Source organism: Notothenia rossii (genome assembly GCF_949606895.1).
Source record: "Notothenia rossii genome assembly, chromosome: 11".
NCBI classification, from domain to species: Eukaryota; Metazoa; Chordata; class Actinopteri; order Perciformes; family Nototheniidae; genus Notothenia; species Notothenia rossii.
The window spans coordinates 9,372,538-9,400,301 of record NC_136910.1 but is presented as its reverse complement, the minus strand read 5'-3'; the positions used below and the strand labels follow the sequence as shown (position 1 = coordinate 9,400,301).

General features: G+C 42.2%; 1 protein-coding gene and 1 long non-coding RNA gene across 2 annotated transcripts in view; one reads left to right on the top strand and one right to left on the bottom strand.

Moving 5' to 3' along the window:
• Positions 1-3,930: 3,930 nt before the first annotated feature.
• On the bottom strand, positions 3,931-14,708 carry LOC307023681. Its single transcript, XR_013803756.1, has 2 exons — positions 11,840-14,708; positions 3,931-5,537 (listed from the first exon to the last, which is right to left on the bottom strand). It is a non-coding gene; the product is annotated as an uncharacterized lncRNA (long non-coding RNA).
• LOC307023664 (voltage-gated potassium channel KCNC1-like) overlaps positions 5,533-27,764 on the top strand; it is a 41,891-nt gene continuing 19,659 nt past the window's right edge. The window contains 3 exon segments of the mRNA XM_079657104.1: positions 5,533-6,332; positions 14,717-14,770; positions 14,772-15,404. Coding sequence (XP_079513230.1) covers positions 6,285-6,332; positions 14,717-14,770; positions 14,772-15,404 — 735 coding nt within the window. The 5' untranslated portion in view covers positions 5,533-6,284.

Sequence of the window (27,764 nt, the reverse complement as noted above, 5' to 3'; positions counted from 1 at the left end):
TAACTGATGCTCTCTTATAACCTCTTATAATGACTAAGATGTTTGGAAGCATGGTGACAATTGTGTTTAGTAGCACAGCTGCACAAGATATAGTTTCAACATCCCAACTTGCAATGGTGTCATCGCAGGAAAATGCATCGGCAAGTAAGGAATATGAAATCGAACATTATGCTACCATTACTCGTATACATGAGAAGTCTCTTGTATAACATAATTTACTCCAAGTGTTTGAGTACACAGCTTGTTTCTAGTGATTGACATGGAGGCTCTGCATGCACGGCAACATTCATTCTTGATCATTTAATCTGAAGTGAGGGAGGAACAAGAGGAAACACCTGTAGAAGAAGGATGGTGTTGACTAAGAACAAGGACGGTATCTTTATCAGGTAAAGATTATTGCATTTTAAACGCAATGACAGTTTATAATAATCCTGATTCCCTATCTTGTTCTTCGTTAACATGTTTTTTTTTTATCATAAACAGCATTTCGTTTACAACCACAAAGTTGGTGGGTTATTCCTGGCTTTGATTGCCAAAGGCTCCCATGTCAAACCACCAAACTGGTTTTTATTGAATTGAATTAACAGTGTTGACACATCACCTCCATATGGGTTGTGACCCAAAATGCATCAGCAGAAATAAATTCCTCCTTTCTACCTATTTTTGCTTTTAACTCCAGATAAATGTACTATGTTTTCAGCTTTACAATACCTAAAATGCTAGTCTCATGGCACTGATCCCGTTATCATTGGGGCTTCTCATAGCTGCCCAGTCTTCTGTAAGTGCGTGTTATTTCGCCTAACAGTGGGATTCAGGCTCCTTGTGTGCCTGCAGTTCGTCGGTATGATTAACTGTCCATGTTTGATGGAAAACTTGCCTTTTATATATTAACAATGCAATCTTGGTCAGAAGAGTCCCGATTCTAAATCAGTATGGATGAAATCTTCTTTCCTTTATCTTCCTCTTAAACGAACCCTTCAGATTTAGTGTGAAAAACGCTTACCCTAATGCTACATATATATTTTTTTGTTTGCACAAATGTGTGTTATAACTTATATGGTTGTTTTTGGTCTCCGTAACACACAGCCTTCTCCAAGTTGTTTGAGAGCACTTCTTGTTTTATCCTTACTTCTATCTATTAATTAATGCTATCAAATTCAGCATTACAGGAGTGATACAATAATGGATTCTGTTTACCCGTGTGCCAACAGTTTGGCAGTGTGATTTGCTGCCCAGCGCCTGATGCTCAAGGTGCCCTACATGGCTGATGTCTTTGGTGTCCAGGCTCTAAATTAGACTCTGTGATGCCTCTGATAAATATCTGAGTAAATGTCAATATACTTATGGATGAGGGTTTGACTAATCTGCTGATACAAACCTTTCTTTTTATATTTTATATTTCGCGCTCACGATGGGTGTTTTGGCACAGCTGTGTTGTGATTGTTGCAGGTGTAACATAAAAGCAGAGAAGACTCCTCCCTGGATTTCCCCTTCGTGCAGCCGATGACTGTTAAACTATGTAATGTCTCCCCCTAGTGGTCACATATTTAAAGACAGGAGGAGAGCCAATAGATACAGATATTATTTGATAAATGAAAAATGGTTGATTTCAAGGTTTTTATCTCATATTTATTCATCTGCATGTTTCAATGCATTGGAAACGGCTCAGATTAACCCCACTGGAAATAGGAATTTTACCAAATCTAGATACATTCTGAGAAAACAGCTATTATAATTATGGAACATATACTTAAAGAAATAATTTTGTATCAAATATTTATCTAAATAGTTTAAATATGTGCTGTTATAAAGTAACAAACAGACTGCAACATTTGTAAGAATGTATCAGAATGATGCAAGTCCATGTTCAAGGATACAAAGGCTATTATAACAAAGTATTCCTCTTGCTACCTATATATCTCCACATGGTGATGTCTCTCAGCCGAGCTGAACAATACACATTTATTGAATTATATTTTGATGCTAAATTTAATTTGAACTTCAATAAACTCCAAATATAAAATCCATCTGATCCGGTAATCTCCTTCCTTTAGTGCCTTTTTAGAATGATTTCTGGTCTGTATTTTGTGACATTATGTAATAGTCTAAACAAAAGTCCTATCCAGTTGTTTGCAATAAATTCAGTTTCATCAATGTTCACTATTATACTTGCGGTGGTATGTGCTGTACACATAAAGCCATGGTCTCAATATAAGGCCTTGGTTACATTTTCATAATACTACCGTATTTATGTCTTTTCATTCTTGAATTAATTTGGTAATTAGTACTGCTCGATCGTGCATGGCATAATGAAGCTGTAGCACATCTCTGGAGGACTGAAGAGTCTCATTGAATTGTCCTCCTAATAACTGCAGTGCTGGAAATAAAATGATAATAGGATCGCATTTTAAATAATCTTGTGATGGGTTTGGAGGCATTGCTGCTGTTGCTCAAATAGCACTTGATTCATAATTAAATAAGAGAAAACTCACTGCCTTCCATTTGTACCCCACATTGTCTTAAAAGGGATTAAACTCAATATTAACATTTGTTGTGCGGTTGGTGTTGGTTTTAAACACACAGCACAAAAAAAGCAGCCCTGCTAAGTTGAATTTGTGCGTCTTGTTGAGTTCTCGTACCAACACATCTATTAAAATCGCTTTGCAACCAGCTTCCATTGAGTGTAAAGCAGACCTGAAGACCATGTGACGTGGACACAGTTTTACAATTAGCGATGGACAGCATCAATGGAGATTATTGGACCAGCGGTTTGTCTTTGTCAATTAGTCTTTGCACCCTAAGGCCAGCAATCGTTTGTGTTGACCCTCCAGAACAGTGCTCCTTAGTACAAAGAGTAATAGTAGATTTACTGCAATTTAGGGTTAGGGTTTTCAATTGTTTTATACATACACTGTTTACCCCACATTAACATTTACTGGAAGTAACAGTGAACCGGTGAATCTGAGGACACCACAGATCTGCTTTTTTTCCCTCTCCGTCAGCGCTTCAGATTCTTCTCTTGATCGCACAATGTCTCCTCAGGTCTGCTCTCACTACTTCCTTATGCATAAGCAGCAGCATGCCGCCACCGCCAAGAGCCTGTTGATGTGTCTGTGTTGGCTAATGCTCACTCCCAGGAAGAACCCAAGCTGAGCATTCAGTATTTATGCAGGTTGATGAGGAAACACTGTCAGCTACTTTCTGTGGATGACTTCCTGCTGCATCTGTTCTAGTCTGGTGAAGGGTGAGTTCACTTTAGTTTGAATATGAAAGTATTGTTTATTCTTAGCTGGTGCGTGCTGATACAGATTCTGTGGATGGCAATGTGGATCTTTGGGTTGTTCGTTCCACCATTTCTCTCTTGGCTGAAATATCTCAAAAATAATGAGATTGATTGCTCCGTAATTGATGTTCCCCAGACGATGAACCCTAATTACTTTGGTGATGTCCTGACATTTTCTCAATGCACATCAATAGGTTGACTATTAGATTCAAGAGTGAAATGTGTAAGTAATATTGACATTTCTATGACCAGAAACCCATTTCTAATACCAGATACCCATTCCCATCAGCTTCATCTGTACTCTTTGATCAGTGGTAATTTGCAAATGTATTGGTATTGTCACCGTGAGCATTTTAGCAAGCTTATATTAGCATTAGACACTCTAAACTGTATGCTAAATATTATAAATACTGTATGAAAAACTCCTACAGTATTTGCTGAAAGGGCTCTGGCTGATGTTTTTAACAGCTTGAATTACCTCAAGAATTATTTAGCACAGCACCTGTATAAATCATGTGTTTGACCAATCCTGGACAGCGCTGTCGGGGTGAGACGGGTTGTAAATAAACTAGAAGTGACATAGTGCAGAATAGAGTTATGCATTGTTTCCGGAAAGTGCAGAAAAAAGCTCTAAACCTGACACATGGTTGAGGAAAACATACTTTATTGATGGGATTTTGTCGCTCTTTTTACACAGGTCTGAATTACACATATGCACAAACGGGACCGATACTCATGCCTTAATGGAGCGAGGTGGCTCACGCTCTCAAATGTAGCTCATACACACAGAGGGATACAAACAGGGACAGGTTGAAAATGTGTTTCCAACCAGGGCAATGATAATACAAACTTATAAGGAAGCGAACCATCGCTTGCACAAATGTAAAAAAAACATTACATTAGTAGAAAAGAAAGCCTTAAATCCAGAATATCAGACTATCCAAGCCTGTGTTGTGAGCTCCATGCTATGAATCGCCTGAGTTTGTGCTCACATTTTCTCACTTTTCAACAGCTCTTTTTTTACTTTATAAGAACACTCTTCCAGATGATATGTCAGACTTTGATGTGTCCTACTTATTTAAGGATATGGCTTTAACTACTTTATGAGCTATAAAGGCAGTGGCGATGCATTTAGCCCTGTAGAGCAGTGAGAAGCTTGACCTTTATGTTGCTTCTATTCACCTTTCGGAAAGGGTAATAACACTTATTTACAAAGCTTTATGCATTTGATAATTGTTTTTTAACTGTAACATGGTCCTCTTTATGCTAATTGCACCTTTTTTTATGAACTTACATTTCTCCTATAGTCATCCTTCTTCCTTCCCGACTTCGCTATGAGAGCATTTTGTGATCAATGGAAATGCTACAGGCACTTTAGTATGAACCTTTTGCCCTCTTACTACTATGGGCATTTTTATGAGGCTGTGTTGCACTTGACCTTGAGCTTCCAGTCGATAAGTGCATCAGCAACAATGCTGATCATGGTACCTTTACTGGATTATGGCTCAGACCAAAGAGGCCTCATGCATAAACAGTGTTGTATTTTTATATTTCTTAAAGGGGAACACCTCCTAAATAAGGAATTCAAAAATGTATTATTACATATTTACGTGGCCTATGAAGGTGCAGTCAATATTTGTGAACATGAGCTTCTCTCAGTCAGAGCCACACACCAGAGAAGTCTCACGCTTATGATGTCATCAATTATAAAGTCTGGAGATGCTCCAGAATATTAATGGGAGGCTGAATTTGTGAACTCTCATTGTGTATAGCTAAACAAAGCTTTATTATAATGTAATTTCTCTGAACCAGAAACAATATATACTTCGAACATTTTCCTGGGTTCTCTCAGTTTTGCCTATAATTTCCCCCCCAATTGTCTATGGAGACGTTCCAGACTTAAACTTGTTGACATCACCATTTTGAGATGTAGCACTCTGTCACACAGTTTTGGGATGTGTTCATGTTTGCTAATATATGTTGACTGTCTTATTATACCATAACAATTGTGACATTTTTAAAGATCCCTTCATGTTTTTTTGCACAGACAGTGCTTTACAAATAACTTCAATTAAAGCAGTATCATATCTACTTGTTATAATTAGGCATAGTATTGAACATATAAATCCACATTCCCTGTCATATTCCCACCTGCTCCTCTGCCACCACATGACTGCTGATGTCAGACAAGAGTCAAGGCTGGGAACCTGTAGACAAAATGGTGCGTCCGTCCAGCAGAGTGAGCAAGTGTGAGCTATATAGTGAGGAAAGAAGAAGGGGGGGGGGGGGGGGGGGGGGGAGAAGGGAAAAACAAACAATTAAACATATGATTAACAAGAAACACACAGCCTTTCCTCTTATAGCCCTGTTGTGTGTACTTTTACAGCATATGTATTTATGGAGTTCAGCAGCCATAGAGAAATTAGCCTCTGTATTCACCGGGGTCCTCCCACCCTCTGTCTTGTTCTCTAATCCGCCCACATGTATCGTCTGAGGAAAAAGGTGACGCTCCTCCAAACGAACAGAGAGGCACTGAGAGGGAAAGGCAATGAGAGAGGTGTCTACAGGCTCCATTGAAACATTTGCAAGAGGAAGAGCTGAATGGTAGCAACACCCTGCGCCTGGAAGCGTAGAGACACTGTAACAAAGGCTGCCAATTATCTTTTTTTTGCAATAACAAAGAGGTGGGAGAGGGGGCTTTGAAATTGAGGGAAACAGCAAAAAACATATTTCAGGGGGACTTCTGCATAATTTCACCCGAAAGATTCGTCCCTTTTGCCATCATCAGCATGCCATAAGCTATAAGTAACATACGGCAATAACGGTGCCAACACGAGATTTTTTTGCGACAGACGCGCGCAATCCTATTTTGATTTATTCTTATCGTGGGGAGAAAGAAAACAGACCAGCTGAATGCCTGCGAGAATCTGGATACTCTGTGATATCATAAGAAAAAAGCGATCTAACAAAGACAACTACATTGTGATTGATCTTAAGCTTGATGTGCGCGTCTCTGCAAGCACTCGTAACGAACCTGAACCAAAAGCAAGTGAGTATTATCCGTGTCTGTGTATATGTCTGTATTTTGGTGGCTATATTATGCGTTATCCGTCTAATAATAGAGCATTTATTGGCCAGCTCTGAAAGAAGCAAGAAAAAAGCGTCTAGCCTACATTCAACAAGTATCGTTTTATCTGCGATTAATTCTTCCTTGTAACCTGTTTGTGTTATGATCCGGAGGAAACAGAATGTTTGAAATATGTTCAAATGATATTCATAAACCTCTATACTGTGTTTGTATTGCTATTTCTAGCTGCTTTTACACAAAGAGAGCCGCACTTTTACACAGTCACATGTCATTTATCCACTCACATGACGCCAAAAAATGTCATTTTATAACATTCCCTTATTGCACAAATTGTGGGTGTTTCCCCATCTACACCACTAGATCAGAGCAGTTTGATGCCTCTGAGGTGTGTGTGTGTGTGTGTGTGTGTGTGTGTGTGTGTGTGTGTGTGTGTGTGTGTGTGTGTGTGTGTGTGTGTGTGTGTGTGTGTGTTTGTGCATTCCTCCTGGTCATCATTGTCTCTGTGTGAGCCACTGTTTCTGTCTGTGTTTATTGCTTTGTGCATTTGTGGGCATGCATTTGTTTTACTTGCATGTGCCAGCAGTGTTTGTGTTTGTGGCGTGGCAGCACTATGGTAAGTGTCAAGGCCTGAAATGGAGGTTTGATAAAGAAGCCATAAGAGGGACTGACACAAACACACACATATACACACACACACATGAGAAAATGTGTGAGGAAGAGATGAGCAGTCGAGCAGCACCACAGGAAGGACATAGTGTCCAGGAAGTCTATAGGGGGCAGTTACATGTCTAGACGGGGTCTTTCTCCCTACAACCCCCCACCACCACATCAACATCCCCCTGCATCACACAAAGTAGTTTCATAATGCCTCTTCTTCCTTCACTTTTCCAGCACATGCATTTCCTTTTTTTCCCTTCTGTCTCCAGCATGCTTTCCCCCTTATGGGAACTCTCTTCCTCCATTTGCTTTCTCTCTCCTCAATCTTGCATTATGAATCTACAGCTGGCGCTATTTTTAGATCGAGGGTAACCCAGAAAACACCCATTCGATTTCAGCAACAAAAAAAGAAGCCTCCCCAGTAGTGACAGTGGCATGCTGTCAGTGGGTGTCATTGGTAGAGTAGCGATGGGGCTTCAAAAAAGGAGGGTGCTGGTGTTGAAGCAACAGAGGGGGGAATAAATCTATTTTGAGGTTGTGATTGAATTACGCATCTGTCGTGTCCTGGGTTTGTGTGTGTTCTTGCATCTGACCCTTCCTCTCTCATTGTGCGTGCTGGTTCCTCTCCCCTCTCACGTGCTCATGCCCAGCTTTCAAACAACTTTCCCCCCTGTGTCTTTTTAACTGATCCATCACCTGATCCAGCTGACTCAGCGATTGTAATCCTTGACCTTGAAACTCACCTCAAGCTCACCTCTCGTCTCCGTTTTTCCTTGTCCTCCTCTTTTTACTTCCTCAAGTTCAAGCCCAACTTCTCTCCTAATCGGTGACTTCCCGTAGCCCTCCCCTTTGTCTAATCGCCTGTGCACAGGTCAGGAGTCAGTAAAGCTTATTCCCCCGTCCCATTTGTCTTGCCCTCGGAGCCACATCATTGCACTGCAGGATAATGACGGTCCTAATCATGCTGTGAGGGCGGCATTATTAATTAGTAGCAGGCAGGTTTAAATGATATAGAGAGTAGAGAGGTGCGGAGGTTAAAGCCATGTGCTCCTGCTGCCAATCCTCCAAGAACACTGAATACTGAGGGATAATAGCTGGGATTCATCCAGGTCCAATAATAGCCTTCCTTCCCGACATGAAACATTATATCATTGATTTTTTTTTCCTGCACTCAGTGTTGTTTTTGGATTTTCCTGACCTCTCCTAAACCAATCACTGGTCCTAGAAGGTAGCCTTGCCTCCTTCTAGGACCAGTGGAGTCTCATACAGTGGGTAAATCTATCCACATAATCTCAACACTCATTCTCCTGTTGGCAGGACTGATTGTAGTCATGGACCCTGGCTGAGCTTTCAGAGCTCTATTACAGGCTTCATTTCTGCCAGCCTATTCCTGAAAATGGCCTTATGTATTAATCATCCCCAGCCAGCTAAAAGGAGCAACCCAGGGTCACATGACTCTTTTATTTCTCCTAAAGTAGAAAAAAAGTGTTGCGAGAGGGGTGATAGCATGAGATTCTGGATGGAGATGCAGATAGGGGGGGGGGGGGGGGTGACCAATATGCACCAAACCCCCAGGGGAGTGTTGTTGCTGAAGTATGTGTGGCTTGGTCAGCCCCAGGAGATCTCCACGCTGGTGTTGCTTGGAGTAAAGGAGCTGCCATTTCCCTTTCTACTTGCTTAATTGATTGGCTACTTAATTCATGTTTTGAGAATTGGACACTTGTGAGCTTTGTTATAAGAAGAAAGTGTTTGTTCTCCTGTGTGTGCATAACCAGATTTAGGAATACTGGCTCACTGTATGACCTCACTCTCTGTTTTTCTTTGCAAAACGCACCCTTTTTGTTAGCTCCATCCATTCATGATATTCTATAAAAAAATGTGTATCATTCACTTCACACTTCACACGCCTCCTACCTCTCCCCAGCATCCTCACACACTGCACACACCAGAATCCTAGTTACACTGTGAGGCTCAATGACAATTTGAGGGGGGGGGGGGAGGACACTGTGTGGTGTGACACCGCACTAAAAGGGGAGGTGACCGCAGTGATTCCACGGCGATGCAGTGCCTCACTTTCTCCTGTTGGGGTCTCCTCGATACTGGGGATTGAGAACGAGAGAGGAGAAGAGAGGAGAGGGAAGATCAGGTAGAGATGAGGGGGAGAGGAATGAGGAAAGGAGGGTGGGAGGAAGGGGGTTGATATGGGTGGAACAGCGTGAAGCCTTGTGGTTACATCCTTTGATGAGGTAGCGGGTGGTAAAAAATGGCTGCGCACCAGAAACACATACGTAATTCTTGCTATCTCTCTTTCTCTCTTAAACACACACACACACACACACACACACACACACACACACACACACACACACACACACACACGCACACACACACACACACACACACACACACACACACACACACACACACACACACACACACACGTAATTCTTGCTATCTCTCTTTCTCTCTTAAACACACACACACACACACACACACACACACACACACACACACACACACACACACACACACACACACACACACACACACACACACACACACACACACACACACACACACACACACACATACATTACACACTTGCCTGCTAAGCCCTCCTTTTCCCCAGTGCACGTTTGCCATGTCTTTTTTCACATCCTTGTTTTCCTTCCTCTCTTTTTATCAATCCACTGTTTCCATTCCTCTTATTAGTATTGCAGACCATCTCCAGCCCCTCCTCCTCCTGCTACACCTTGACAGCCATTCAGGTGCTCTCCTGAGCCACTGCAAGGTCTTTTTTTGTCTTCTCCGTCTCCTCCCCCCACCTTTTTTTTTCTCCCCTCTTTCATTTTCCCCAGGGTTGCTCACTCTCCTCTACCTTTCCTTTCACTTTCTCTCTCTGTCTGTCTATTCTCAACCCTCATTCTCCATCTCTTCTCCCCCTTCTGTGATTGGTAAATGTTTTTTTGTTTTTTTAGCTTTTTCCACCAACTGCTGGGTCTGTTCCACATAGTCAGCACTCCTCCAAATGTCCTCCCTTGCCTTCTCCTTCTGTCTCTCCCTCTCTAGTGTGCGCTCTCCTCCCATCCCCCCGGTTACTGCTGCTGGTACCTAACAGTCAATGCATCCCATAATCCCGTGCTCCCTCCCCCTTCTTGCTGCAGTGTTTCTGCTAATATATATTAGCGTCAGTGCAGCCCTCGTGCAAATGCCACGCGCACACTCTTTCTTTCTATCTGCCCCTTTCTCTCCATCCATCCTCCACTGCAGAAATCATCTATCTCCCTAAAGGGTTCATCACCAAAGAGCCTTATCTCTGCCTTGATTTGCTTTTCTTAGGCTGTTTTGTTGCAGCCAGGTGAGTGTGTGTTTGTATGCGTCTTCCTCCCTCCCTCCCCTCCTCTTTCCCCGTGTGTGTGTGTGCAGTGGTGAGGCAGTAGTAGCAGGGTGGCGCAGGACACGGCGGCCAAGGCAGGAAATGCTGCAGGAGAGAGAAACAGAGGTGCTGCTGGAGATTGTTCCTCCTCTCCCCCTTACCTCCCCTCCCACTTTCCCCCTCAGCCTCTTCCTCATGCTTCTTCCTCCACCGCTCTGTGCTCTTTTTTAATCTCTCCGCTGGATCTCAACTTCCTTCCTCCATTTTGCAGCACCTTCTTTAGCCTCCCCCCCCCCCCCCTTCTCTCGGGTGTCTTTGTTTTTTTTCAAGCAATTGCACTCCTGACAGTGATTCAAGTGCTGAGGCTGGCTCTTAAATAGATGTGCTTACTTCCACGGTTTTAAGCTGAAACCCTCAAACTGCGCACTGAAATGCAGCTCCAAAGCACTAAACTGAAATGCAGCTCCAAAGCACTAAACTGAAATGCAGCTCCAAAGCACTAAACTGAAATGCAGCTCCAAAGCACTAAACTGAAATGCAGCTCCAAAGCACTAAACTGAAATGCCCTGAGCTAATCAGGATCAGGTCATGTTCACAACTCTCACTCAAACTTTAAAATGGATATGATATCTTCTCAGCATAGGCAAGAATATTCCATATCCAAATCAACCCCAAATGAGTTTTAAAAGTAACACTTAAGTACATTAAAAAAAAATCAATAAACTCACCCCACATGACTCAGGGGGAACACAAAGGCATTTAACCGCAGTTATAGACTTGTGGCTGTCTGCGTATAAAATATGCAGCAGTTCAACCAATAAACTACAGCTGCCCGTGAAGTAGAAATAAGAGGCACGAGGGAGTTGCAAAGTGAAGCCAAAAAAAAGTAATCCGATGTATAAAAGTTCCACGGCTGCGATCTTAGGAGTTGGTTGTGGAGAGTTAAGTGTCCTGTTAGAGTCCCAGGGAGAGAGCGCCGCTGTCCATGGTGCTGAAATATAAGCAGTCCCGGCTGGAAAGACCCACAGGATGGAGATACACTCTGCCTGCCTGACTGACTGCCAAACTGTTTTAAATCTGACCGCAAGTTATTACTTTCCTTATTCAACTAAACGAGTCCTGCTTTCTCTTGTAGTTGTAAAGATGAGACTGTGCTGCTTGAGCAGAATGATGCAGGACGACTCAAAAACTCATGAGTGCAGGTTTTTTTTGTCGAGCAAGCAGATTTGATGGTCCTGCCGCAAGCATCGCAAGCACTTTGAATATTTGATAAAAAGTAGAAGAATAAGGTTCAGTTTCCGGATTTTTTGAACCCGCAGTACATCCATTTGAGTTTTTTTCGAGAGCTGGGCATTGTATACAACGTTTTTTGCTCTGATGTTTCCAAACTCTGACTGCAGTCCCATGCAATAGCCTTGGTCTTAGTAGATCTTACCTGAGATGTTGTTAAGTCCAGGAACTTCAAAAGTGAAAAAAATATAGTTAGTACCCAAAAAAAATAGTTTGTACCAAAAAGAATCAGGAAAAAAAAATAGAAAATCTGAAAAAAAGATACTTAATGTCAACAGAAGATCTGAAGAAAAAGAGAACCGGACAACTTTTACATGAACCAAAAGTTGTTTCTTCAGATGAAATGAGCAAAACAACAGAGACAAAAACACAAGTAACATGAAAGAAACAGAAATGCTGCAGTGTCCTACATGCAGGGAGAAAAAAGTCTGGGGGGAGAGCGCTGAAGAGAGTTGACCCAAAGTGAAGGAAGCTTACTTTGGGATGGGGAAAGAGAATGGGACAGGAGGATGAGTGAAGCAAAAGAGGGGAGAAATAAAAGAAAAATGCATAAGAGCGAAATGCAGAATAGGAATGTGGAAAAAGGGGGGGGGAGGAAGAGAGGAGAAGAATGAGAGAGGGGCACTGGATGGGAATAGGACCGTGTGGTGAGAGGAGGGAGAAATGAAGCTTTGATTCCGCTCCTTCAATGAAATGTGATTCCTTTATGCGGAATATGAGAGCGAGCGAGGAAGAGAAAGTGAGGGAGAGAGAGAGAGAGAGAGTAGTAGGATGGAGAGGGGGAGGGCCAGTGAGAGCTCGCAGGGGAGGAGGGGGAAGGAGGAGGAGAGTGGTGCATTTCTTTGAATAGAAAAAAAGGTTAACAACATAGATGTGGCGCGTGTACGGGCTTGCTGTGAACGCGTGCCTGTTGTGAAGCACCGAGACCCCCCCCCCCCCACACACACACACACCCCCCGGATGGTAACACAGCTCGCGGGCGGATCATTTGACCTCACTGGGAGAAGGAGATGAGGGAGAGAGCAAATAACTCTGGCTTTTTACTGCAGCAGAATTCATTCACTTTTATAGTGCACTCTCCTTTTCTATGCTCTTCCTCCTCCCCCCTCTGCTCTCTCTCTCTTCAACCCCCTTCCTCCATCAATAGGGGAGAGACACTAGCTGCTCACTGCAGGGAGAGTGAGTGTCACTTTCTGTTCCTCCACATCTCTCACTCTTTGGATCTTTATGTCATCCAATCTTCAGGTCTTTCTCTGAGCATGCTTGTTTTCCTGATTGTCCTGTCCTTTCCGATCCTACCATTAAACATCTGATTTATGGCCTTCCTCTCTCTTTCTGTCACCCTCTACCTCTACATGTCTTTACACACACACACACACACACACACACACACACACACACACACACACACACACACACACACACACACACACACACACACACACACACACACACACACACACACACACACACACACACACACACACACACACACACACACACACACACACACACACACACACACACACACACACACACACACACACACACACACACACACACGGAGACAGTGCATAGGAGAAGTGGCAGAGAAAGCATTGCCATAATTGTGCATCGCATGAATCTCGGTGCGGTCGGAGGGGGCTGCAGCAGTGTGTGTAGCACGTACATAGGCTGATTGAGGAGATCTAACATTAGTACGGACACCACACTCTCGGGAGGCAATTAACAAACACACACACACGCTCATACTCACAAACACACACACGTTGCTGCGCCACCCTACGTCAGAGAGGCATCCTTGGGAAAAGGGGGAGGGGGGGGGAACAACCAGTGAGATGGAGACCCATGTTCCCCCTTATCCTCATCTTTCTGTCACTCTTCCTTCCTCACACACTCTTAGGCAAATGGGGGATGGTTGCAGGTGGGGAGGGATGGAGGGGAAGGGGGGGAGGCTGATCAAGTCTGAAAGTGGCCCAATTAGGGAGAGGATTTGAATGAACACTGACATGAGCATCGACCAGATCAATTCAGACATAGTTTAAGGGAAAGCATGGAATAAAGGATGGAAACATTGATTGGAGTCACTTCCAAAGCACCATTTGTAGCCCAGCATGCACAAGATGCCCCTTCGCCCCCTCCAAATCGGACAATAATTGTCTGTATTTGGTTCTTACCAAGAAGATAGAAATGGGAAAATAGTCTGGTCCTGTATTTAAAAAACAAAACAACTAAAGGATTTTTACCATTTCATGTGGCAGACTATTTCCCCCTCCAAATCAGACAACAAGCGTCTGTATTTGGTTCATTTTGGGGAAGCATGCACAATGTTTTGAACAGGGAGGGCACTTGTCGTTGTCAACCATCTCCTGACAAAGGACCATTTGTAGCATGTACAAGATGCACCTTTGTCCCCTTCAAATTTCGGGGAAACAGCAGAACGAGAGCCCCTCTCCCCGAAGGTCATGACTTCTGCTTCATGCTTTCTATTTTCTACAGTATTTAGAACTGTGATAAACACAGATGTGATCTCGGGAGAAGTCACTGTTGAGTACAAGAACATTTAAATAAATACACACACACGCGCGCATACACACACGCGTGCACACACACACACACACACACACACACACACACACACACACACACACACACACACACACACACACACACACGCACACGCACACGCACACGCACACACACACACACACACACACACTGTGGTTTCAACATCAGCCTGTCAGGGTGCTGACTCATAACTTTGTCCACCTGCTGCCATCTGTGCCACCCTAATAAATTGAGGGTATCTTTCTGCTGTGTCCAAAACTACTTTGCCACCCCTCATATTCCCCCCCCTCTCACTGCACCTGCACAATGTCGTTTTCCATCAGCTGATTATCAAGGGACTAATTGCACATACAGCTGGCATTACTGCGTGATTGTTAATGTGTATTGCAATGTTGATAATCCACGTCTATGTCTCCCTTCTGCTAACATTTCTGCCCTTTTTCTCTCCCCGCAGACTCCTCAGACTCCTCCCTCCTCCTCCCTTCGGTTTCTCTCATCCTCTCCCTCCCCCCCGGTCCTCTATGCTCAGTTCGGTGTGTGTATCCTCTTATAAAGGGCGCAAGGGTGGGAACAAGTCGTCCAACAAAGCATGTTACAGCGCAGACATGACTTGTCCGTCGGAAAGCGAGAAAATCGTGATAAACTGCGGGGGGGTGCGGCATGAGACTTACCGGAGCACCCTAAAAACGCTGCCTGGCACCCGCTTATCGTGGCTCACCGAGCCGGACGCGTTCAGCAACTTCGACTACGACCCCAAATTAGACGAGTTCTTCTTCGACCGCCACCCGTCAGTGTTTTCCTTCATCCTCAACTATTACCGCACCGGGAAGTTGCACTGTCCCAACGATGTGTGCGGTCCCTTGTTCGAGGAGGAGCTGGCTTTCTGGGGCATCGATGAGACAGATGTGGAGGCGTGTTGCTGGATGAATTACCGGCAGCACCGGGATGCGGAGGAGGCGCTGGACAGCTTCGAGAATCCAGAACCGGACGCCCCGGACGACGAGCCCGCGCTGAGCGGTCCGGACGGGGACTTGAGAAGACTGTGCATGCAGGAAGACGCGAGGAGAGCGGGCTGGTGGAAAACCTGGCAGCCCCGAATATGGGCTCTGTTTGAAGACCCGTACTCCTCCAAATATGCCAGGGTGAGTTCCCCACGTCTCTCCTGCAACTTGTTAATGTGCTGTTGCATCTTCTGCATCATCGTGTCTGCTTGGGTCATGATAAGTTTTTTAAGCTTTGTGTTTTTAAGGTGCTGTCCACATTATCATTGAAACCAGTCCTCCATAATTAATTACAGTCTGACTGTAGACATGTGTGTACTCCCTGAAGGGATAACTTGCATTAAATGGATATGGACTTACTGATATTGAATAATTAATGCTGATAGCATAAGGAAAATGGAAAATGGTATGGCAGCTATGGGAACTGTTTGATATAACTACCAGAGATGTTGTCAAACACATCACCTCCATGTCTTTTACTTGATGTATCACCTGTTTCAGAGAGCTGGCTTCACACTGAATACCGTTTTTATTGCCATCATAATTCCTATGCTTCTTGAGGTTTGATACATATCTGCCTCTGAAACGCGGCATCCGCTGCGCCTGCTGCATCCAAACGTCTTCATTAAGTCATATTTGTCCGTTTACGATGCACATCAATGCGCCGTATTTCATGGGAGTCTTATTTATTGTATCACTGCACTGAAGCTGCTCATACGACACCGATTCGTCAGTGTTGAAATGCATGTCTCTCCCCAAGTTTGCCCTTGCTATTGCTGGAGCCTGCTGGGCTGTTTTTTTGTCTTTCTCCCATTTCCCATTTGATAGCTTTTACGCTTTATTGCTCTTACGCACAACTTGATTCTATTTTGAATTACCCTGTTATTCTTTTCATGTAAATAGTAAATAATTCACCTTCCAAAAGCAGACGTTTGATGGCATTTGATCATACAGGTGTACGAGTAACAAGTACCCCTCACTGTGGTTTTGATCCGTGTTACATGAAAACAGTAACAGTGGGCTTCTGTTTTATTTTTCTAAGACCCTCTAGTTACAGGTGAATCCAGCTGCTTGATCACAACTGCTTTGATTTGTGTTTTAGTGATGTAGTTTGATCATCCCTGTCTTTCCCCCCTGTCTGTGCTTTTGTTGGTAGTGTTTTGCTGTAATTGAGGGTGTGTGAGGAGCCATAGATTGTGTAAATGCATGCAGTCTGTTGCTGCACATGCAACACCAGACAGTCAGCAGACACCTGCAGTGGCAAACTCATACCATCAGGCTGAAATTAGCTGTGGAAATGCACACTCCGCAACACTTACTGTATCTAGAATGACTGATAAAGACAATATAGCTGCACCCACAGGCTCCTTCACACACTGGCACCAGGTATAGGTCTGCATACCTGGATTCAGTTCCCTCTGAAGGAAGGGGAAAGTGACAGACAGTCTGCTGTAAGCCACCTGATCCACCTCCCTGGACTTGGGATCAGGCAGGAAGTCTTATCAAAGTGTCACTCCCTTCCCAATCAGATTAATTCTCTCACCTTCCCACCCCTCCTGCCTCATGCAACAAAACCGCCCTTAGTGTTGCCGTTCTTTGCACAATGTCCACATGTTGCGTTAGGGGGGAGACGCCTTCGGGGTCTGGATTTTGAAATCACATCAGATATAGGAAAAGTCAAGCAAAAAAAGATTCTTTATTATGTAAATATGATTGGATTGTGTGCTGAATTCTTGAATATCATGAGGTGGAAGCATTGCCATACCTCAGATTGAAGATACTGTACCTGCTGCCGGTAGCTGCTGGAACGCATTATGTAATGATGAGTTTTACATCACTGGTGGTTAAGATCTCCTGAATGGTTCATTAAGTGCTTTCAGATAGAGGTTTTTGTGACGTTGAGGTTATGCAGAGTACAGGGCAGGTAGAATGTGGGATTCATTTCAATGGCTGCACAACAGCAGCTCTATTTATGGGTTGGCACAGCCCCATTCCTCTCTGTAGGTTTCATATGCCAGTGATATACGTCAAACAGCTTTGTGACCCAGATCATTATTTTTTATCCTCCACCCTCTCTCTTTCTAAAAGTATATTGTCCTTAGTGGCAGAACCTTTTGGTCCTTTGTGTCCTGAGAGATGCAAATTATACGTGGAGAGAAAAGAGATGCAGGGAGGCTAGGACAAGGGAAACAACGAGATGCTGATGTGGAAATGCAACGAGACAGATGAGAGAGAGACAGACGGAGGAAGCAGGAGACGAGAGGAAATAAAGGGGAGACGGGAGGAGAGGCGTTTAAGGGTTTTTTGTTTGCATGGCTGTGATGTAACGCATCAGCAATCAATGTTTCGATCACAGCGTTCGACACGCATGCAGGGCTTTTTTTTTCTTCTTTCTCACACCCACCTCCTCCTTCTCCGCTCATGATCGTGTGAAGCTTCGGTCGTGGATGTGCCGTAGCAGCACAAACATGTACAAACACACACATGCTGGTGTCTGTGCTGGCTTTTCTGCTGCAGTAGACACGGGAGAGAGGAGGGAGGAAGAGGAAAGAGGTGGAATGGGGTGGGAGTGTGAGTGTGAGAGACGGAGCGAGGGAAATGGAGAAGGGGTGAGATAGTGGTGAGGAAAAGATGGGAAAGGGACTGAAGGGTAGCATATAGAGAGACACGGAGGGAGTAGGAGAAAGGCGAAGAGGGATATTGAGATGAACGGGGAGGAGGTGACAGCCACAGGAGAAAGACGATGCGTGATGGGGGTGGGGACCGTTGTCTTTGCATCTTCGATTATTTGTGAAAGCTCGAGCCATCCAATCTTCCTCACCCAGACCCCCGCCTGCCTATTGATTGATAATCAATTGATTATCTTCTCTTTCTGTCTGTTTTTTAAAGACGTTCTCCCTTTCACAATCACCTCTTAAAACCTGATATTGCTCACACCGTACTAAAGCTTTTTCCACTCAGTTCACTCAGTGTCCAAATATATGGACGTAAATGTTCCTGTTTGATGAAGTGTTATACAATACGATTTGCATCTGATTCATTTATTGATGTGTGTGTGGTTGACATAGGTCTTGCAGTGCAGCTCAGACAACATGGAGCTGTTCTATCTTGTTTGACAGATTTTGATCTTCTTACTTACTATTTTAAACTCTAATTTGCCAATTATCCTAATTGAATTCCCAAGGATCCCCCAGTATCAATAGACAATTGGTTTGGTTTTCTTTCTTAATGAACCTTAGATAATCTAATTTAATTGACTCTTGACACTCAGCAGGTTGAGTATGGTGGCAAATGAAAATGAAAAATATATTGTTTAATGATTGGATAGCCAAATAAAAGATTAAAGATGAAATTAAATGGGAGTGTTGGATGATATGGTCAAATATAGGTATAAGAGATATATTTATTTTACATTGATCAACATCGCTAATCATCAAGATGTATATTTAAAACTATTATAATAATTTTCAATTTACAGTTTTATGGCTATGGTCAGACAGCTGCCATTAAAAAACAGACAGTAATTTGAATTGTTGAAGGCTATTGTCTGATTCAGCCCTTTGCTCTCTTGAGAGGGGATCAAATCATTTAACGGTGCAGCTTTTCTAGACTTAAATGTTATAGAAGCTGTTGATCAAACTCTTTGGCGTGAAACGAGTCATTTCGCGGGGTTGTAAAGCTGAAAATGAAGTATCCACCATTTCACTATTGCAACAGTAGAGACTGGGTTATGTTACAGCTGAGTCAACGACTCATTGGCTGTTTCTTAATTGTTTTTCTACGTTTCTAGATTTTAAAGATCGTTTTATCCAGCCTTCGGTACAATTACTGTATGGAAAGCTAAGTAATTCTACTTACCGATTAGTTAACTAACAAATAAACAATTGTTGATTGTTTTGAAAATAGATTTAGGATCAAGGTTAAATAGGCAGAAAAAATTATATGCCTGTCAAATACCGATATTTTCTGATTTCCTTTGTATATAGCATATTAAACCAAATAATCATTTCATTGTAAAAAACTGGGACAAATCTACTACTTTGCAATGTCAAATCTTTTGCTGTCTATCAACGGTTTCCTATAATGTGGTCCTACTGTCCCACAGATCTAAATTGGTCACTTGTTTTGCACAAGAAGGGCACTTGTCGATGCCAACCATCCCCTGACAAAGCACCATTTGTAGCCCAGCATGCACAAGATGCACCTTTGTCCCCTTTAAATCTGAAAGCAAGTGTCTGTGGTTCATTTTGGGTACGCAGCACAATGAGAGCCCCTCTCCCCGAAGGTCATGTCTTCTACTTCATGCTTTACATTTTCTACAGTATCTAGCACTGTGATAAACACAGATGTGATCCCGGAATAGAAAATCGCTGTTGAGTACAAGAACATCGCTGTTGAGTACAAGAACATTGAAATGAATAGATCATTTGATAGATGTCAGCGAAGATGGCCCAAGGCAGGATCTGACCGTTGTTGCCCTTTTTTGTCAGGGACATTTTGTGTGACCTTTTTAAGGGAGAAGACCTCGTGACGAAGAAGATGAGTTCTGTGTGGCTTTAAAGACAAAAGTTAGATTTTTACTTCTCTACATGTTCAATTTATTTATTTACTTTATCTTTATTTATTTATTATTTATTTCTCATTGTGATTAAAATCTTTTTTTCCAAGAGAAACCTGAGACCAAGAAACATTCTCAAGGACACAAACGGGAAAACAGAAACAACATAAACCACACAGAAAACACAAGAACAACAGTTACAAGAATCATAAAAAAAACACCAGATAATACGGCTTTAAAACCCCCCAGGGGAATGCTAGATTCCCCTGGGGGTTTTTTTGTGAGATTTAGCTCACAAAACACCTTAATTGTTTTCAATAAAACTTACTATCTTTTTTATTTGATTGTGATTAGTATTAGATATATTTTTTCATATTGTAAAGAAGCTTCAATTTGTTTTGCACTTGTGCTTTTTACCCCAGAGCCACCTATATCTTCACGTCCCCATTCTGTTGGAGCTTAATGGGAACAGTGGTGAAGGTGACCCCTGTAAACACTGGCTCTACGTTGCCTTTGTCCTCTGTTACTATGCTTACCCATAATGCTCCAGGGATGGTTAACATCATAGCTGCTACAATCATTACCTATATTCTTAAAAAAAGGTGCACCCGACCCTAAAACTTCATCAATGACGTCCTTCTACTTCAAAAGTGACTACAAGTTATGTCATGAACCTACGAGCCTCACATTCAAAGCTTCCATCAAGGTTTTTGAAGAAAGCTTTGTATTGTTAATGACGTCATAACCCTAAAAATAAATAAAACATCCTTGAAACAAAGTCCTCAATCAGAATAAAGTGTTACATAAATTAAAACAATCGTGGATTGAAGCAGAACTTTTAGTTGGATAAATGTGTTTGAATTTTTTTTGGAAACAATTGAATTACATTTTTTTCAATAAATACTGCCTTTTGGAGTTTACAACGACGTATTACACATGATTTAATCTGATGGTTCCTAAACAATCCTTAGCAGCCACCACAACAATATCATTAAAATTGTGCAAGATGAAAAGAACATAATGATAAAGATTCCGATGTAAAATAAATATTCTAAAAGTATTCCATGTTGTTTTCTAATGATGAAAGTGATTGTTGTCCACATCTGACACTACATTTACTGGACTTCTTTCTGCAGATTGATATCAAAAGTCCCTTGATCCTCCTTAGCAGCGGTCTGTTAGCGACAATTAACAACCTCTGGAATGTTTAAATTGACCAATCAGAATCAAGTATTCAACTAAGCCATGTAATAAAAATAAAACAAGATAATACAAACAGAAATATCTGGTTTCAAGGATAGTTAATGGACATGCAAAAAAATTCAGAGCACATGCATTCAAATGTTAATTTTAGAATTTGAGTGTCCCAGTCTTCGCGATGATGTGAAATCAAGGTGATGGCGCTCTTTCAGGAGATGAAAAGTATTACGAAAAATGACATGTAATGTAATTAAATGCATTGAATTAAACGTTTCCGTGGAGGAGTTTTGTATTCGTGCCTCCAAGTTGTTTCCATTGAAACCCCATCCTCGCTGAAAGGCCTATTTCCCACTTCCATTCTTATGCCTCTCCCTGTGGGCTGCATCTGAAAATAGCAAAGAGAGGGAAAGGAGGGCCTTAATTTCATTCGCTGGTGGCAAATCTATTCCTCCATTACTGGTGAGAGGATGAGACTATGTACTTGTATGACCATTCAGCGCATAGGCAATACTTTAGAGAACACTAGTCTGAAAATAGCTGAAGCACTAAACCTCTTGATGGAGGGAAAAAAGGATGGAGGGTGTTCTTAAGTGCCCACCAAGTTTATTAAGGTAAACTGTTTTCCTCGAGCGGTAGCTGCTGGCAGGGGCGTGATAATTAGTCAACCTGCCTCCTGCCTGCAATTGGTAAATGTACCGTGTTCTGTTTCTATTTTCCCTGACAATGTTTTGTACCGCAGGCCTTCTCATGTTGTGATTGCATCATCGAAAGTCACAGTGCCTATGTTTGCTGCCCGGTAACCCGAGCACTGTCTGTTGGCGATACTTTACTGTATAAATGCTCAATGACCCATAACAAGGGTAGAGAAGTCTGGTAAATAAATGACAAGCATCTTAAAGGGGGTATACAAACAGAAAAAACCGGCAGTATTAAAACAAAACTAGATGTAAATGTGGTCTAATTTAAGTCTATGGTGGATTCAAATTAAGAATTTAACTTAAAAGGCTGCAGTCATAAGTATTACGGTTGAATGGATAACAGTTAAGGACGCATGCATAATTTTATGAGCTTTCATGCTGATGATTAGATAATAGGATTTATACCAATTTTACTTCTGTAAATCCTGTATAATACGTGACAGCAGCCTAATTCATCTTGGCATGAAGATAGAAATGGGAAAACAGTCTGGTTCTGTATTTAACGAAAAAAACTAAAGGAAGTTTACCATTTCATGTGGCAGACTATTTCATGGCCAGGACTAGTAACTCACTGTTGTCATCTGTTAGCCATAGCACAAGAACATCTTCGTAACATAACACACTGTATATTGTACATTTTTGCACAAGATTTTAACTGTTTAATGAGTGAGCGTTAAAGGCCATGTCAGAAGGATATTGATACCGTTGAACCAGGCAAAGCTAGCTTTTTCCAGCTAAGCTAAACAGCTGCCGGCTCCAGCTACTTATTTACTGTACAGACATGAGAGTGCTATTGATCTTCTCATCTTCACAAGAAAGCCTACTTTCCAAAACAGCAACCTTTTGCTTTAAGTATCACATTACGTTCCAGACAGAAGAATTAACATGTTTTGTGATTATGCTGCAAAAAATGCTTTCCCATCACTCCAAATAACTTTTCCTTCTTCTTCAGTTCCTGTCCTTCCCAGCCAAGGGTGTAACTTTGGTTTGAGAAGTTGGGGGGGGGGGGGGGACGGACGGACGGACGGACACAAAACAGGGGGTCCTCCGCAATGAAACATTTTCTCAATTTAATTCCATTTCCTGCCTTTCTACAAATATATTAGGGACTATAGTTTTACAAATCCAAGAAAAATGTGTAGTGTGTATAATGAGTGTGCACACTTATCTAGTATCCTATCCATGTGAACCTGTTTTATTTGTGATTACCTCACATCCTCTAGGGGGGTCCGGGGGCATGCACCCCCGGGAAGATTTGTTTCTTTAAATTGAAGTTGAATGCATCAATCTGGTGCACTTTGAGGGAAACATTAAGAGATGTATGGATACAGTTCTCAACAATCATATGAAACAGAACTGTATATATTTCAATAATCAAAAACCATTAGAATATGCTCACAACCAATAACACATCATTGATAAACTCCTCTCTCCTATCTTTTATCTTACCTAGTCTGCATTCTTTCTTTTTATTTATGCATATTTGACTAATAACTCCCCTTTCAAACTGTGTTTTTTATTTTTGTACTGACCTATAGTACACATTGGATGGATTTCTTAACTTATTTTATTTAGGCCTACAACTAATATTACATAGATGGAAATATTTGTTTTCATAGATGACCACACCGTTTGAGACCCACTGAGATAACTTAGACTAAAGTTTACATCCTAATCACTCAGGGTCCTTTACCTCCCTGAGCTGACGTTATTTCTCTCAGTCCGACCAGAGAGGACTCTCCCTCTCCTTATTGTTGAAACACCTTCTAATCTCCGTTAGCTCCCAGCTAGCACCAGATGCTAACAACAACCCACATAACTCTCTGTCTCTCTCTCTCTGTCTCTCTCTCTCTCTCTCTCTCTCTCTCTCTCTCTCTCTCTCTCTCTCTCTCTCTCTCTCTCTCTCTCTCTCTATTTCTCTCTCTCTCAGTCTCTCAAAGTCCGACAGGAAAGAGCTCTCCCTCTCCTTATTGTTGAAACAGCTACTAATCTCCGTTAGCTCCGAGCTAGCACCAAATTCCAACAACAACCGTCGTAACTCTCTCACAAGATGCGCTCGTGCCACAGACACAGACGCTCCTCCGTGACGATGACCGCTTGCGTAAAAAATAATAATAAACACATTTCAAAAGTGGGGGGGACACAAATGGGATTTTGAAAAGTGGGGGGGACATGTCCACCCTGTCCCCAGTGGAAATTACGCCCATGTAAATCCCAGCAATCTTCCTCCTCTGCCTCAGTCCATTTAGCCATGCTGGTTAAGTCCTGAATCAGCACTCCGCAAGGCTGTACTCACAGTCAATTAGTCGGACCTTGTGGTAAACCCCGGACATTTCGCCTTTATGCTCTAGAATTTGCATCATGGAGATCTCCCACGGTGCCAGAGCCGACTACAGTTGTGGGAGCCTGAATTATCTAAATGGGGCAAATCTTGTCAAATCACACGAGAGAACAGTGTATTGTGTACTATAGTCGCTCAGGCCGCCACATGCACAACCATGTGTGTAAACAAACAAGTACACAGTGTGCTCATAATAAAGCGAGAAAATAGATTTAATTGCATGCTGAATCATGAGTCCCATCGCTGCATTAAGAGAGTCAATAATTCATAAGCAATAATCAGCACAGAGTGTAACTACAGAGAGACTTACTGTGGTACAGAAACACATTTACCCACTCACAACATGCATCTCACATTTGACCCCCTTGAACACCTGGCTGAACATAAATCAGTTTCAGTGCGCTCACCTTTACACACTGGCCCATACTCTGTAAGTGTAGCCGCCCATAAAGCATTCAGCTGAGCACTCGCACTTACAGCACGCTGATAAATCACTTCATGTGACACGCCTCCGCATGTAACCCCGCAGATCGCTCTCACACAGGGCAGCGTCCCAAATACATGCCTTTAATGAAGACATAAACCAACAACGTGAGAGTTAATTAGCTGGCAGATAATATTGCAAGCAAGTTTTCCAATCCGTCATCACATTTATGGAGCAAAATGTGTACATTTAAGATATTTAATATTATTTTTTTCAGTTTTTAATACAGAAAACTAGGAAAGTTCCCTGAACCAAAGGGGATATGTTCAATTTACTTTTAATTATCATAAAAAAATAACATTTGACATTTAGAAACCAGAACATGATTGGAACTTTTCAGTAGGGCTTCACCTAATTTCCTTAAACTTCCACATATTTTCCCCAATAATTGTTTGGTCTATAAAATGAATAGTTAAAAGTGCCAGTTTCTCAATGTCCATTGTCATCTTAACAAATGTTTAATCATTCCAAAACCCAGCAATATTCAATGATTTGAAATAATAAAACAAAAAAAATTACATTAACGATTAATTGATTACTAAAATAGTTTATAGAGTATTTTTCTACTGATCTGTCGATTGGTTGACTAATCTTTGCAGCTCTATCTCTGTATTAAATGATAACAAAATATAAAAATGTCTTCAAATAATTAGGGTTACAGAAATAAGGTGGCTGAGCAGTTTGTAATCTTTTGAACTGAAAAAAATACCTAATTTGAGAGCATGTCCAACTTCTTCTAGGGCCGGGACTAAAGGGCAAGGCAAGGCAAGTTTATTTATATAGCACCTTTCAACACAAGGCAATTCAAGGTGCTTTACAAAAATGAAAGACATTAAGAAAATGGCATTTAAAAACAGTCATTAAAAAGCAAAGATAATAAAATAAACATTAAAAGAAAAAAAATACATGGATAAAAGTTACAGTGCAGTTTAAGATATGAATGGTTCAATTAAAAGCAGCGGCAAAAAGAAAAGTCTTCAGCCTGGATTTAAAAGTAGTAAGAGTTGCAGCGGACCTGCAGGTTTCTGGGAGTTTGTTCCAGATATTTGGAGCATAATAACTGAACGCTGCTTCTCCATGTTTAGTTCTGACTCTGGGGACAGACAGCTGACCCGTCCCTGAAGACCTGAGAGATCTGGATGGTTCATAATTTAGCAGGAGGCCAGAAATGTATTTTGGGCCTAAACCATTCAAAGCTTTATAAACCAGCAGCAATATTTTGAAATCTATTATTTGACACACAGGAAGCCAGTGTAAAGACTTCAGAACAGGAGTGATGTGATCCACTTTCTTAGTGTTAGTGAGGACTCGAGCAGCGGTGTTCTGAATTAGCCGCAGCTTTCTAATAGATGTTTTAGTGAGACCTGTGAAGACACCATTACAGTAGTCCAGTCTACTGAAGATAAAAGCATGGACAAGTTTTTCCAAATCCTGCTGTGACATTAGTCTTTTAATCCTAGATATGTTCTTTAGGTGATAGTAGGCTGATTTAGTAACTGTTTTAATGTGACTGTTGAAGCTCAGGTCAGAGTCCATGACTACACCTAGATTCTAAAGATAATTATTAACAGTTAATCTGCAGATTATCTTCTCAATTGATACATAAACCATAAAGTGATGTTATGAAATTGCTCATGTAATCCATCAAACACTCAAAACCAACTTGCAGTTAACAATCATAAATAAAGCATCACACCCTTATAATGAATAATCTCCATGCAGGATATTTTGCATTTATGTTTGGAAAATGATTTCCTTCTCTCTCCTGAGACAGTTTTCTTGATCAAGCGTTCAGTCGTTACCCTTTGGCACCCAAACAGTCAAAATGTATCGCTGCTCATTCCCTTGGAAAATTACATTGGAGGACGTCACTGGGACAATTCCTGTGTGACCATCTGCTTCCTCGTGATTGTCCCTCCTGTCCAAGTGGCAGTGGAGTGGAGGCAGAGCGAATGACTCCTCTAAATAGAAACATGATCGAGAGAAGTGAGTAACGGTCGGATTTGAGAGTGGATCTGGATGCAAATGTATCAGAATGTCCTATTTGTTGAGATCATTCTCTCAAACTTTCAATTTGTTTCTGTTAAACTTAATGGGCAACTCGACATTGAATGGTTGACAGTTTAATATGTGTCGTGCTCTTGTTTACCAAATAGGCCTTTGTGATTGTCTCATTTGATTTCCTTTTTTTTTATGGTGGGGCTATGAGGTAGATTACAGATTTTGACTGAAGCACAGAGAGAGAGAGGGGGAGGGGGAGGCAGTCAATCAAAACAGCTATTAGAACAAGGAAAGCTTTGTTAAACTTGCTTTGCGTGTCTCGAACGATACGAAGATTGAGAAAAACAGGTTGGAAAGGCAAGAAAAAGGGAGGATCTGCTGAAAAGGAAGGGGGGGGGATGCTGCGTCGCAAAGGACCAATGTACATAGCATGCTGCAGTAATCCGAACCGAATACAAAGCAAGTGACAGGTGTACAGTTCACTCACCTCCACACAGTGTTTGTTTGTCTTCAGAAAGGTTTGAAAGGACTGCAGCAGGAATGAAATGGAGGGTACCTGAACGCTGCAGTGCTGATACAACACTGTGACGACTGGAGAGCAGTGTATGGATTTAGTGTGTGTGTGTGTGTGTGTGTGTGTGTGTGTGTGTGTGTGTGTGTGTGTGTGTGTGTGTGTGTGTGTGTGTGTGTGTGTGTGTGTGTGTGTGTGTGTGTGTGTGTGTGTGTGTGTGTGTGTGTGTGTGTGTGTGTGTGTGTGTGTGTGTGTGTGTGTGTGTGTGTGTGTGAGAGCTCGATTCGACTGTAGCGTGTCAAGGAGTTGAGTCATTCAGGGAATGTCTGAAACAGAAGTCTGCGTGATGATTGAAATTTGACCAGGATCACTTCCAAGAGCCCTAACCTCAGAGTCAGTGTTTCTAACATTTAGAAAATAAAGTATATCCGAGGATTAACCCGAGCACAAGCTAATTATATCTCGTAGTTCAGAGCCTATACTCCTTCTAACCTCTGTCGCTTCTCCTTATTCATCTCCTGCTACATTCAGCTGTTTGATGAGCCTGATGTGTTTCGCCCATATGCAATATTGCAACACATGCAGCAACCCCGTAACGTCCCTTTACTTCTTCCAGTCCCACCCTTTCTCCACGCCTCGCCTGTCTTGCCCTTCATTATCCCGCAGCGTCCCGTGTTCAGTGACCCCTAGCAGGGGCTCACAGTCTTT